This window comes from Nuphar pumila, chromosome 2, assembly GCF_984573655.1.
Source record: "Nuphar pumila chromosome 2, dmNupPumi1.hap1.1, whole genome shotgun sequence".
Lineage (NCBI taxonomy): Eukaryota > Viridiplantae > Streptophyta > Magnoliopsida > Nymphaeales > Nymphaeaceae > Nuphar > Nuphar pumila.
Genome location: NC_143250.1, coordinates 1,413,615 through 1,426,952, shown reverse-complemented (window position 1 = coordinate 1,426,952; position 13,338 = coordinate 1,413,615). Strand labels below are relative to the sequence as shown.

Below are 13,338 nucleotides of genomic sequence, written 5' to 3'. Positions count from 1 at the left end.
GTTGGGTTTTTGGTCCAAACTAGCAATATGGACGATGATGTGAATCAAGGAGGTCAAACCTGTTAATGACCCAAAGAGAGAGGAGAGAGAGAGTACAAGTTTTAGCTTTTAGTAAAATGCAATTGTGTATTGCTACAGGTGCTCACCTTATTAAGTGTCGTATGCTAGACCCAAACTGGGAAATCCCATTGACGTGTTTACTGGGGAACGCATGTAATTTGTAACTTGTTAAGTTGTAACCTAATACCTAATGCCTAAATACATTAAACCAGGCTACGATAACACATTGAAAAATATCGTCAGCCTGTGTGCAGTAAAATCGACTCAGCGTCTCATCTTCTTTCTACCTTTTTCTTCTCATCTTTCTCTCTTTTGCAGATCAGCCCAGGAGGAAACTGATGTTCTAACATGGTATCAGAGTGTGGTTGGACCTAGGGCTTGGTGTTGATTCCAAAAAGGTATGACCTTAGAGATCATCTAATTTCAGCCAGGAAACTTTCCCTCTTCCCAATCTGGGTTATCGTATTCTCTCTCAAACCATGATCTCTTCTTCTCATCCAGTTTCTTTTTTAAAGCACTGTCGTGTTTTTCATCTGAAACCCTATATTGAAACTCGTGATTTCCTCTTTCTTCCTTCATCTGAAAACACGATTTCTTCTTCCTTCTCTAAAATTTGTTTTCTCATTCTTTATTGCTGATTAATCTGAAAATACAATTAATCAATATCTCTTGAATTGTCGCTCGTGCTTTCCTTTCTTCTCTTTTTGTTGAATCTGTTTTCCCATTCCTTTATCTGAATATTCATCGTTGATTAATCTGAAAACTCAGTTAATCAACGTGATCTGGCCCTTGTTCACGTGATCCGATATCTTGGATATGCACAAACGTTGATTAGTTGTGCTTTGGCTTGATTCATAAATATTGTGTTGATAATTTGAGTATTCTCGTGATAAAAAAAGACAGATCCGAGTTTTGTTATAGTGAGTCCTCTTCTGGACTGATTTTGAAACAGTTACATTATCTTGAGTTTTAAGTAATCATTTGATTGCCCTTTTCTTAGAGTGCTTTCCATTTTATATTCTCGTGTCTCGTAACCATGGATTCTTTTCCATCCCAGTCTGGTTTGTCATCAAACTTCCTTAGTCAACTTGTTTCTGAAAAATTAAATAACTCCAATTTCCTGACTTGGAAGAGGCAAATAGTTCCTTTTATCAAGAGCCAAGATCTCTTTGGTCATCTAGATGGATCAATTCCAGTCCCACCAGAGTTCATTACAAAGGAGGAAACACACGCTCATGAGGCTGCATCTACTCACCATGTTCGCAACCCGGATTATGTCTCTTGGATGAGAAAAGATCATGCATTAATTGCCTGCATCACCTCTACCTTGTCTCAGGAAGTACTAGTTGCTATCTCTGATGACTGCACAGCGATGGAATTGTGAAACAAGTTGACAGAGACATACTCTCAGATATCTGAGGAAAGAGTTTTATTCCTCAAGCGAGAATTTCAGCTTCTCAAGAAAGGTGGTCTATCTATCATGGATTATTTGAATAAGATGAAGACCATTACAGATCAATTAGCCATTATTGGATGTGAAGTGTCGGACAAGGATAAAGTGCAACAGACATTGAATGGTTTAGGCCCAGATTATCATGTATTGGTGACATCATTATTGTGCTTGCCCGTACTTCCCACATTTGAAGACCTCCGAGCAAAACTTCTACAATACGAAATGTCATTGAAAGGTATCGTTGAAGATTCTAGTGCTCAATCTGACTCCCAAGATGTCTTAGCCACTGGGTTCTCCTTTGGTCGTGGACGTGGAGGAAATGGCTTCAGAGGAGGAAGAGGTTGTGGCAGATTTGCAGGTCCAGGTTTGCTTCCCACACCCAATATGTCGTTCAACTCTAATGCGAAGAACCAAACTCAAAGAGTTGTCCCGACATGTTACCTGTGCAATAAAAAAGGACATATTAAGGCAAATTATTGGTTTAATCCTCAAAATAAAGGCAAATTGCAAAACACTGAGAGCAGAAAGGAAGATAATGTTACCAAGTCTGATGGGGAGGTGAAACAACTTTTGTTGACCGCACTGTCTGGGTTACACTTGAAATAGAATGATCAAGGATCATGGTATGTTGATTCTAGAGCAGCAACCCATGTTACAGGCGATGTTGGTAAGCTCTCGAACTCGGTTTCTTACTTTGGTAAAAATAGTATTGTTACTGGAGATGGATCTCACCATCACATTTCTCACATTGGTAATGCAATCATTCCTTTGTCAAAATCATCTATCAATTTGTCAAATGTTGTTCATGCTCCTAACATAAAAAAGAACATCATCTCTGTGTCTAAACTTGTTGATGATACACATTCTTATGTTGAATTCACTCCCTCTTCTGTGTATATCAAGGATCTTCAAACGAGGGACATTCGCTGAAGAGGAGCGAAAAGGAAATATGTACATCTTCAAGGAAGATCCATTTGCGCGTACCAGTCCCGTCTTGAAGCCCTTATTGAAGTCTAAGTCTTTTCAGTCTGAGTCATCTAAGTCAGGTCCTGAGTCTGTTTTTAGTCTTTCCAAATATAATAAGCCAAGTCTTTGGCATGATCGTCTTGGTCATTGCAGTTATTTTTTTCTTGAGAAACTTGTATCAAGCAAATTAATTCCTAAATCAAGCTTAGCCCTTGAGAACAGTAATAAAAAATGTTTCAGTTGTCAGATGCGTAAGAGTCATGTACTTCCTTTTGATTCTATAAATAAAAGAGCTTCAAGATCCTTTGAAATTGTTTATTCAGACGTTTGGGGTCCTGCGCCCGTATGCTCTTCTTCTGGCAGCAGATATTATCTCATCTTTATTGACAGCTACTCTCGTTATACTTGGATATTCTTTATGAAACATAAGTCTGAAACCTTTTTCATATTTCGCAACTTTCAGGCCTTTGTTCGAAACCATTTCTCTACCAATATTTTGCATTTTCATTGTGATGGAGGTGGTGAGTATACATCGAAGGATTTTACTGATTTTCTCTAAAGTAATGGAATAAAGCGTAGAGTGTCTTATCCACATACACCACAACAAAATAGGATCGCTGAGAGAAAGCACAAGCATATTGTTGAAACGGCCATGAGCATGATGCACGACAGTAATCTTCTCATTAGTTTGTGGACAGAAGCATTCCATTCAGCTGTCTATATTATAAATCGTTTGCCTATGACAGTTTTGCAAAATAGTTCACCATTCTGTTCTCTTTTCGGCATTCAACCCGATTATAATGCTCTGCGGGTGTTTGGATGCATTTGTTATGTTCATATTGATGATTCTCTTAGGAACAAATTCCAACCAAAGGCTTCCAAGTGTAGATTTGTGGGATATGCTGATGATTATAAAGGTTATTGGTGCTATGACCCCATGACTAAGCGTATTAAGATTTCCAGGAATGTTGTGTTTGACGAGAATAATCTTGAAGATGTATCATTTAATACTAGTCAAAGGATTCCCAGAGAAGAAGTTTATCATCCGTGGATGAATGCAGAATTATTTGCAGATACTTATGGTGATTGCTCACCTCAGTGTACTCAAGAAACAAACTTGGCTGACCAAAATAATATTGACTCAGGCCAAGTATGCTTACCTCAATCTGGGGATCAAGTCAGTGGAGCTTCATACACTGAAGAAGGGGCAGACCCACAATCGCACCCTATTGAAAAATTTAAAGGGTATGTGTATGTGCGAAGAGAAAAAGGTACTCCCACTGTTCCTCACATTGGATCAGATACTTCTATGCCTGTTGGAAACCTGAGGAGTTCGAATAGAATCAGACATCCTATTGACAGATGGGTCAACTACAATAATTTTTCTATGGATCTTCAACTTTTTCTGTCTCAGGTTGATAAGCATGATGAACCTATAGGGTTTCATCATGATGTGAAATCAAACAAATGGATTGAGGCCATGAATGAAGAAGTGGAAGCGCTTCATAAATGTCAGACATGGGAAATTGTTGCCAGACCTCCTAACAGAAATGTTGTTGATTCCAAGTGGGTTTATAAAATCAAATACAGACCCGATGGCACTATAGAATGATACAAAGCAAGACTTGTTGCAAAGGGATTTACACAGGAATATGGGCAGGACTATGATGAGACTTTCAGTCCAGTGGTCAAAATGGGGACAATAAGAATTATATTGTCTTTAGTCGCCAAACATAGATGGGCATTGAGTCAGTTAGATGTCAAAAATGCATTTCTTCATGAAGACTTGAAGGAAGAAGTTTATATGGAACAACCTCCAGGATATGCTGAGGGAGACCCGAGCACATATGTATGCAAACTAAAAAGAGCCATATATGGTTTGAAGCAGGCCTCACACTCGTGGTTTGAGAGTTTCTCCTTAGAAATACAGAGGCATGGGTTCTGTAAATCTCTCTTAGACCACTCCTTATTCATCTTCAAGGATAAAGGCATAACCACCTTGTTGTTGATATACGTTGATGATATTATAGTCACAGGGAACTCCATGAATCACATTGAAGAAATAAAAGGACTATTAAGTCAAAGGTTTAAGATGAAAGATTTGGGAGATTTGCATTATTTCCTTGGAGTCGAGGTAGACAGGAAGGATGGTTACTAGACCTTGACACAACATAAATACACACTAGATTTATTGAAGAAATTTGGTATGCACGACTGCAAGCCTTTGTCTACACCGAGTGTCTTACATCAAAAGCTCAGTTCACAGGATGGAGATTTGTACCCGGATCCTACAAGATATCGAAGTGTAGTTGGCATGCTTCAATATCTTACCTTTACTCGCCCTGACATTGTTTATTCTGTCAATCAAGTGTCGCAGTTCATGCATGAGCCACGAACAGGGCATATGGATGCAGTCAAGAGGGTGTTGAGCTATGTCACAGGGATTCGGCTAGCAAGGTGCCGCACCCGCGTCGACGCGACTCGACGCGGGTGCGGGTGCGGCACCGGGTATGGTCAACCCGATCCTGGGTGCGTTGACCGCACCCAGGATCATTAAGGTCCATTTTTTTTGGATTTTTTTTTTAAAAAATTTGCCCAAATGGGCTGCGAAATTTTTAAAAAAAAAATTATGCTGACAGCAGCTGTCAGCTGCTGACAGCAGCTGTTCTGTCAGCTACTGACAGCTGCAGCAACTGTCTGTCAGCTGCAGCAGCTGTCTGTCAGCTGCTGACTGCTGCAAAAATTGAAAAAAAAAACGCATGTTATATATATATATATATATATATATATATATATATATATATATTACATTTTTGCCCCTGCCGCACCCCCGCACCCGGGTTTTTTGGAAGTGCCGAATCCCCGCACTCGCACCCGCACCCATGTGACATAGGTGTTGAGATACTTAAAAGGTACTATTGGAGATGGGTTGGTGTATCAGAAAAGTTGAAAAAAAGGAAGCATGCATGATGTCATGGTCTACGGTGATGCAGACTGGGCAAGAGATCCTAATGAAAGGAGGTCGGTTTTCGGATATTGCATCTTTCTCGGGGAGAACCTAGTATCCTGGAGCAGTAGAAAACAAAAAGCAGTGGCCAGATCAAGTACTGAGGCTGAATATCGATCAATGGTTGCTGCAACTGCTGAAGCTACTTGGACGAGGCATTTGTTGAATGAATTGGAAGAACATATTTCCAAGTCTATTTTATTGTGTGACAATCAAAGTGCCATTAACATATCCTTTAATCCTATTTTTCACAGTAAGACAAAGCACATTGAGATAGAGCAGCATTTCATTCGACAGAAGGTTGAAGACAAAGAGATTGAACCTCATTTCATTTCTACAGAAGACCAAGTGACGGATTTGTTTACAAAGGGTTTGACGAAAAACAGATTTTGGTTCCTGAAGAACAAGTTGTCCATGGTTCAAGACCATGCACAACTTGAGGGAGAGTATTAAGTGCCGTATGCTGGACCCAGTTTGGCAGTTTGGGCTTGGATCCAGTTTGGGGCTCAAACTGGGAAATCCTATTGACGTGTTTACTGGGGCACGCATGTAATTTGTAACTTGTTAAGTTGTAACCTAATACCTAATGCTTAAATACATTAAACCAGGCTACGTGTGCAGTAAAATCGACTCAGCGTCTCATCTTCTTTCTACCTTTTTCTTCTCATCTTTCTCTCTTTTGCAGATCAGCCCAGGAGGAAACTGATGTTCTAACACACCTAGCCAAACCCTGCCCCAACTAGGGCTGGTAAACGAGCTGAATGAGCCGAGCTTGAAGTGTTCAAGCTTGGATCATCCTTGTGTTGAGCCAAGCTGAGTCCAAGCTTATAATGAGCATGAGTTAAACAGGCCAAGTTCGAGCTGGCTTGTTTATAGAAAAAATAAATTGTTTTAGAGCTGGAAGAAAGGATTACAAAAAAAGACATAAATATGCCTAAAATATATTTTTACTACATAACTAGCTTGTATGAGTCAAGCCGAGCTGAGTACCTATTGTTCATATTCAGCTTGCCAAGCCTATTTTAAGAGTTCGAACGAGCTCTTTACAAGCCAAACATGAGCCAAGCCACTCGTGGCTCGGCTTGTTTCCCAGCCCTAGCCCCAACTGAACGCCTAGGCACTTTTTGCTCTTACTCTAGAAATATTGACTGATACAGTGATCCTATACTATAAATGTTTAAGGTATCCACATTCCATCAAGTGCTCCAAGTACTATATATGGTGCCAGTAACATTAACCAAACGTTTCACTAAAATTAAGCTTACAAAATGACATACAATCACTATTGCATAATCCTGTTTAGTTTGCAACAGAGGAGATTTAAGATCAAGGTGGAATATATAAGCATTAGTTGTATCTTGCGAAAAACAGTCTAGAAAGGAAGGGAGAAAAAAAAGAGGTTTACCAATTGTTTTCTTTAATGTTCTCACCTTCAAATTAGGCACACTGATGGTATAATTGCAAATGAAAGATGATAGATCGTCCATTTCTGTCCCTGCTGAATGGCAAATAATTAGTATCTACAGCAAACGAGCTAAAGGTAGCATCAATGTGCCAATGATCAACAGAAAACATGTTCAGTAACTTGCAGCTTTCACTGCACAAAGACAAAAAAAAGTTGCAATTTTTAGACAGTTTAGGCACAATATAAAGATATAAATTACATAAGGTAAGGATATCCTTTTCTCAGCTTTCTATGGTCAAAGCACCAAGAAGCCCATGATGAAAGATCATGCAACAAAATGTCACAGATGACAAAATGTATGCTATACAAAAAAGACATCATGAGTGTTTCTAGTTCATTGGGAATTTAGGATTCCACCCCCTGAGATCTAAACTAAATCTTTGAGTAGGTAACTAGATTCTCAAAACAGCAATATTTGAGTAGGTAACTAGTTACTTCATTAAGAAAGAACAATATTTTATAGATGAAAGTTTCATGGATAGGTGAACCTAACCATGAAATAAAACTTAAAACGACATTAGTAATCAGTTATATGAGCCGATATTATTTATAATTGATATAACATGCAAGTCATTAGAATGGACCACCCACAAAACAGGTAAATTTTTTGTGTTAAAACTGAGGATTGTTTACAATGAAAAAGTAGAAAGTCAAGGAAAACGAGCAATAACACATTTGGTGCTTATCAATTTGTTTACGCTCATAAATGCATGTGCATACACGTGCACATTGCAAAAAGAGAAAAGAAGAAAAAACAAGGATATTTTGTGTCTGTTTCCATGTCTATTTTGGCTTCAAACTGCTTTTATCAAGATCCATCCTTGACTCAGCTTAATCATCTAATAAAGAACCGGCGACTTTTTTTTCCCTTTCTTTGGATTGTCTTGAAAAATTTAAGTGATGACCTGGCCTTGACATGTCCCTGTCTTGCATAAAATAAGCCAACAAACTAGGTTGCTTATTTTTGTGCCTGAACCAGTTGAATCTGATCAGTAGAGAATTGTGGAAGCAAATTTGTTAAACAGTACAGAGTACTTGGAAAATGTAGTGTGGGTTGGTCTACAGTAATGGACAGATAAAATCCCTTGAATTATGTGGAAAACGGATTCTCGTTGCTTATCCACAAGGTCATGAGCATGTTATTCAGTTTTCAGTGAAACTTCCATATGATTCAAAATCTAATATTAAAAATCCATGCATGTTCAGAAGAAAGCCTCTCCGCATCTATAAACCAGAAAGTCCTTAAAAAACATGAATTGTGTGGCAGAAACAGAAGAAGCACAATATAAATCTAGAAGAACAGAAATACACGACTACTCCACATGCTGACCACAACATTGGACCAAAAAAACATAAAATGTTCCCTCTTAAAAAGAAAACAATTTACAAAGGGAAAAGGTACGCTGTTATGGGATTAGATTAGCAATTTCAAGTATCAAGGAAGACCTTATCTTTTAGAGGTTTTCCACATAGCATTTAAGCAACCATAAACCTCAAGTTCTCAACCCTAAAGGTAAAGGGAAAAGCAAAAGCTAATTACCTGACATTTTGAAGGCCAAAAAACATTTCTTAGCAAGATCCGGCAGTGATAATCTTCCAAGGCAGTTAAAAAGTCTAGTCACACCCTCCAACGATGAAACCTTTGTAATATCCATGACTTCCAACAATCTCAGAAGTTCATTCTTCCTGTCATTTTTACACAATGCCAACAAATAGTTCTCTGCCAAAGGATGTAAGATCATATAAGCCTTCCTACTGTACCAAATGAAATTTAGCAACTTAAGTTAAAATAAGGAAAATGCACCTGCTGTTGGTCTTTAGGCCGATTTATTTTATAATACCTATTTAGACATTTTAACAAGTTGCCCACAAGAGCTCCGCTCATCTGATAGGGGAGACTTGTGAATGTCAACAAGTTGACAGGATGTCACAAGTTCGAAACCCAGGGGTGGTGTCCCTTGTCGCAAGGTCAAAGCTGGGTGTACTCCCTAATGGGCAGGGGGGACCTCAAGGGTTTACCAACCAGAGGTTAGCCAATGTGTGGTTTGTGATGGGGGGGGCTTGGATTATCCAAAAAAAATTTTTACCAAGTCTTTTAATTATAGTCATTGCTTAAGGTGAGGCTACCCATTGCAACAAGTCCAAAAAAAATTACCATGTAGTTCCAAAAGCCCATGGAAAAGCAAGATTCCTTCCCATACTATAGGATTTCCTAACATAGATTAAATAGCTACACACACACACACACACACACACACACACACACACACACACACACACACACACACACACACACACACACACACACACATATATATATATAAAAGTATATGTAGCTGTATGCTTGTATGGATACTGGCATTCATGTATCCCAGCATCTGCATCTTCAGGTAAGACAAAGAAGAGAATCCGTTCAAGCATAGAAGTTAAGCACAAACAAAGAGAAGGATCAGTAGCTAAATTTTGGGGAGTTTAAGAGCCGCATGCTAGTAAGAGAAAAAAGAAGATGAAAGCAAATCATCAGATCATGTCAACAGACATATCCAGTCTGACGTCATGGAAACATGAAACACACAGACCTGCACAAGAAGACCGATTAGAGATGACCACAAAGTTGATACATGGTTTACTGAGAATGCACACCAAATTGCTTCTTGTACTCATCATTAAAGAAGATTTGTAAACTACAAATGTAGTGGATAAAGGACGTAACATTGAAACACTAAAAATCTGAAAAAAGTGGGACCAAAAGAAAAAAAATCCAAAGAGCATACCTGCTAACTTAAGATCATGTTCGCTCCTATTTGACTCGACATAATTGCACAACTCCTGAATTTTATCATTGTTATCGATAACAATCCATAGAAGCATCTCATAATAGCCTATCCTGAAACATGAGTCTGGATTTTCCTCCATAATTAATTTACTAAAGAACTGGAATTCCTCTATCATGCCCATGTCAACAAAATACTGAAGCAATGGACCGTAGCTTCCTTCTTCAATCTGAAATCCCTGTTCTCTCATCGACTGTAGAAGTTGTAAAGCTTTGTGAATTTGATCTATCGAATCATCTTCATTAGCACACGTCCGTGCTGTCTCTACACTAAGTTCTATTAGCGCATTGTATTCTTTGATGCTATTTTCTCGCCCCAACTTACTAAACACCTCGAGTGTTGCTTCAGCACCTAATTTCTTTGCACACATTCGTATCAACTTTTCAAACCGACGACTCTGCATATGTTTGAATACCCATTTTTGCTTTCTTCCTCTCAACAGCTCTTTGCGATGCAGTGAAACTGATGTAGAAGGAGTGCTTGAAAACCACGGGATATCCAAAATGCTTCCCAGCAGCATCGCATTTTTGGAGGACGAAGAAGGCAGTTCAGGAAGCTCCATAGGACTGCCATCTGAAAATAAAATAAAATAAATCTCCCAATGTATAACGTTGAGAACATGAGAAAGACAACATCCCAACCAACCAATTTGACTTATAAACACATATTTGAGGAATTTTGAGTGGTTGTATGACTAATAATAATTTCGTCTGACGTAAAAAAAAAAAATCAAGGTTGGTGCCTCCGATGATGACATGAAAGACTCCTTGAGAAATCATTAACAGCTATTTCAATCCCCAATCACTACAATTTAGGGAACAAATATCACACTATCTATCTGCATGGCCTACTCACAAATTGACATGCATAACGTTGGAGAAAGTAAAAAGCTCTTCATAAGTTTATGGGTAGCATTTTGAGGGATAATTGAAAGTACCAACAACCCACTTATAAGGGAAAGTAAGATAAATTGATAAACTGCATGATAAGTGGGGTTGTCTGGATGCATTCGACTCGAGATAAATGGAATAAGATGGGGAATTCGGTAAGTGAAAATAACACAACAGCACGACATCCCACCTTCAGGATCAATTAGTAATATCCAAGCGTGCGCTCATGGTATACAAAATAAATAAATAAAACACGCAAAAAGAAAGTAAACAAAATTTAAGTTTTCTTAGATTAGCTAGGTCACGATTGTAAATTATGGACGCCAGCATTCTTGATTCCTTCTTGGCTCGAAGTACTTGTAGAGTTGATGACGCATAATCATCAAAACCTCTATGAAATACTCCAAACAAAACGCTGATAAAGAAATAAAGCTAAACAAGGTGTTTGGATCCGCCCACCCAACCAGACAATTGGGATAAGCCGGGATATCCTATTGTTCTCCACAACGCAATATCCCAACTTGTCTCACGTTCCAGATAAGCATGTGCATCCAAACAATCCCCACAGGTTCATCTCGATTCGGCCCTAAGATGATTCAACACAAATGTTCGCAAAGTATAGGAAGTAAAAAGAATAAAAAATAACCAAAAGAGGAACTAAACCCCAACAAAAAAGAAGGTAAGCCGAAAGGAGCGGGGAGAACGGTCCGAGAGATGGAAACAGAGATCGAAGAAGAGGAATTACGGGAGAGGAGGGAGGGTTTCTGCTTCGGTCGCGTGGGGGAGTCTGGCCACAGGGCGAGGGCTTTGAGGGAGGAGAGGTCTAGGGCTTCCTTCGGAGCAGCGGACTTCTTCTTCGCGGCCTTCACGGAGGAATTGAAGAGGGTGGAGAGTTTGCTCATCTGTCTCTCCCTTCTTCTTACTCACCACCGCCGTCGCCGGACCATCGTCTCCGCGCGCTTCAAATGCGGCCAGTCGATACGCGGCGTCCGTAGTGGGCGGGGAAGCGCGCGACTCTCGCCGGCGGGAGATGGGATCGGACCATATTTACCAAAAACCGAAATGGATACGTACGTGTAGCGGAAGTGGGGAAGCGAGTGTGAAAAGGCAGTGGGATACGGTTGTGAAGCGATTATGCAATTGCATAAAAGGATGAAAAGGAAACACATATAAAGCAATATGATGTGTGGGCAAATAATAAACCACGTATAAACAAATATAAAACCAAGATGCAAACTTGTTATAAAAATATATATTTTTTAATAAAAAAAATGTATGAAGCCAGTGGGAAGTGTGACAATCAACGAAAGGAAAACTTTGCAGAATTAAAAGAAAATCAATTTGAGTAACAAAGAGGAAGCTAGCTTCCTACTAAAGATAATAGATTATCATATTTTATAAGAGAGTTGCTCAAAATTTACTTTCCTTTCAATGAAGGGAAGAGTTTTCGGCTTCCAAGAAAACAAGTTTTCTCACATAGCAAAAGCTTTCAATAACTATGGGGTCCGAGTATAGTTAGCAAAAATGTATAAGAGTGTTGGAACCGGTACAAAGTACGAAGTACTGATAGGGCTGGTAAACGAAGCAAGCAGAGTCTTTGTTCATTATGAGAATCAATAATGAACAAACGAGTTGCTCGTGTCTCAGCTCATCACAAATTCATTTGTTCATTATTGATTCGCATAGTTGCCAAGTCCAGCCACAAACAACAGTTTTAGCTTAAACAAGTCACGGGGTGTTTGTCTCGGCTCAGCTCAATAGAGCTAGTATAGCTTACATATATATATATATATATATATAGAGAGAGAGAGAGAGAGTGGAACGAAACATCAACATTGCTAAGACAAAGAGTCAACAAACGTTGAGCCCGCGAGCAAACAAAACAACATACTCAAACCAAGGGCCGAAAAACACGAAAGCAAACAGAAAAACATGAGGACAAAAGGCCAAAAAAAGAACCAAATTCTGACAAATTCAGTCAGGGTCAGGAGGAAGAGAGAGAGGCGGAAGGCGGAGGAGACCAGGGCAGCAGAGGCGCAAAATTCCGTACACATCAGCCAAGATGCAATGCACGAGCTTATTGAAAACAACCGGAGTTTGACGAAATATTGCATTGTTGCGAGTCATCCAAACAGCCCACTAGGAAGTGAGGAGCCAAGTTCTCCATATCACTCATCATCTCTTGCAACTGCGGACCTACGGTGGGCCCCACAAAAGATCGAGTGCGAAGGAGTCCTGTGGCACGTTGACATTAAGTTTGTTCCACGTACACTTGAAGAGATCCACAAAGATGGGACAAGCCCAAAATAGATGATAGATAGATTCTTCCGCCGCATTGCACAGGACACACCGACTCGGAAACTGAAAACCCATCTTTTAAGGTAGTTGTTCGTCTGTACCTGATCATACAGAATCAATCAAGCTAAGAACTGAGAACGCGGAGTTGGGCCTTTAGCCCATAACAAATGCTCAAGTAGCCAGATAGCTCCAGGAGGAAGAAGATACCGATAAAGAGATTTGGTGCAGAAAGCACCGTTGGGCGCAATTGCCCAATGCAAAAGATGGGTGGCAGGGCCGGGATCGCCCTCATCCATGAGGACGAAAGACATGGCTTTAAGCCACATGCGACGTAGGTGCGAAGTACAAAGCCTATGATGACGACG

General features: G+C 39.6%; 1 protein-coding gene across 2 annotated transcripts in view; it reads right to left on the bottom strand.

Annotated features, from left to right (window-relative positions):
• Positions 1-11,715, bottom strand: part of LOC149844407 (pentatricopeptide repeat-containing protein At4g04790, mitochondrial-like) — a 55,765-nt gene extending 44,050 nt beyond the window's left edge. Inside the window, exons 1-4 of one of the 2 annotated variants that reach the window (XM_089994416.1) lie at positions 11,421-11,715; positions 9,726-10,358; positions 8,492-8,671; positions 6,917-6,984 (exon numbers count right to left, since the gene is read on the bottom strand). In XM_089994416.1, the coding sequence (XP_089850542.1) occupies positions 6,917-6,984; positions 8,492-8,671; positions 9,726-10,358; positions 11,421-11,577 (1,038 nt within the window). In that variant the 5' untranslated portion in view covers positions 11,578-11,715. The remainder of the gene's footprint in view (positions 1-6,916; positions 6,985-8,491; positions 8,672-9,725; positions 10,359-11,420) is intronic. The other variant, XM_089994420.1, reaches the window with a different exon arrangement.
• Positions 11,716-13,338: the final 1,623 nt, after the last annotated feature.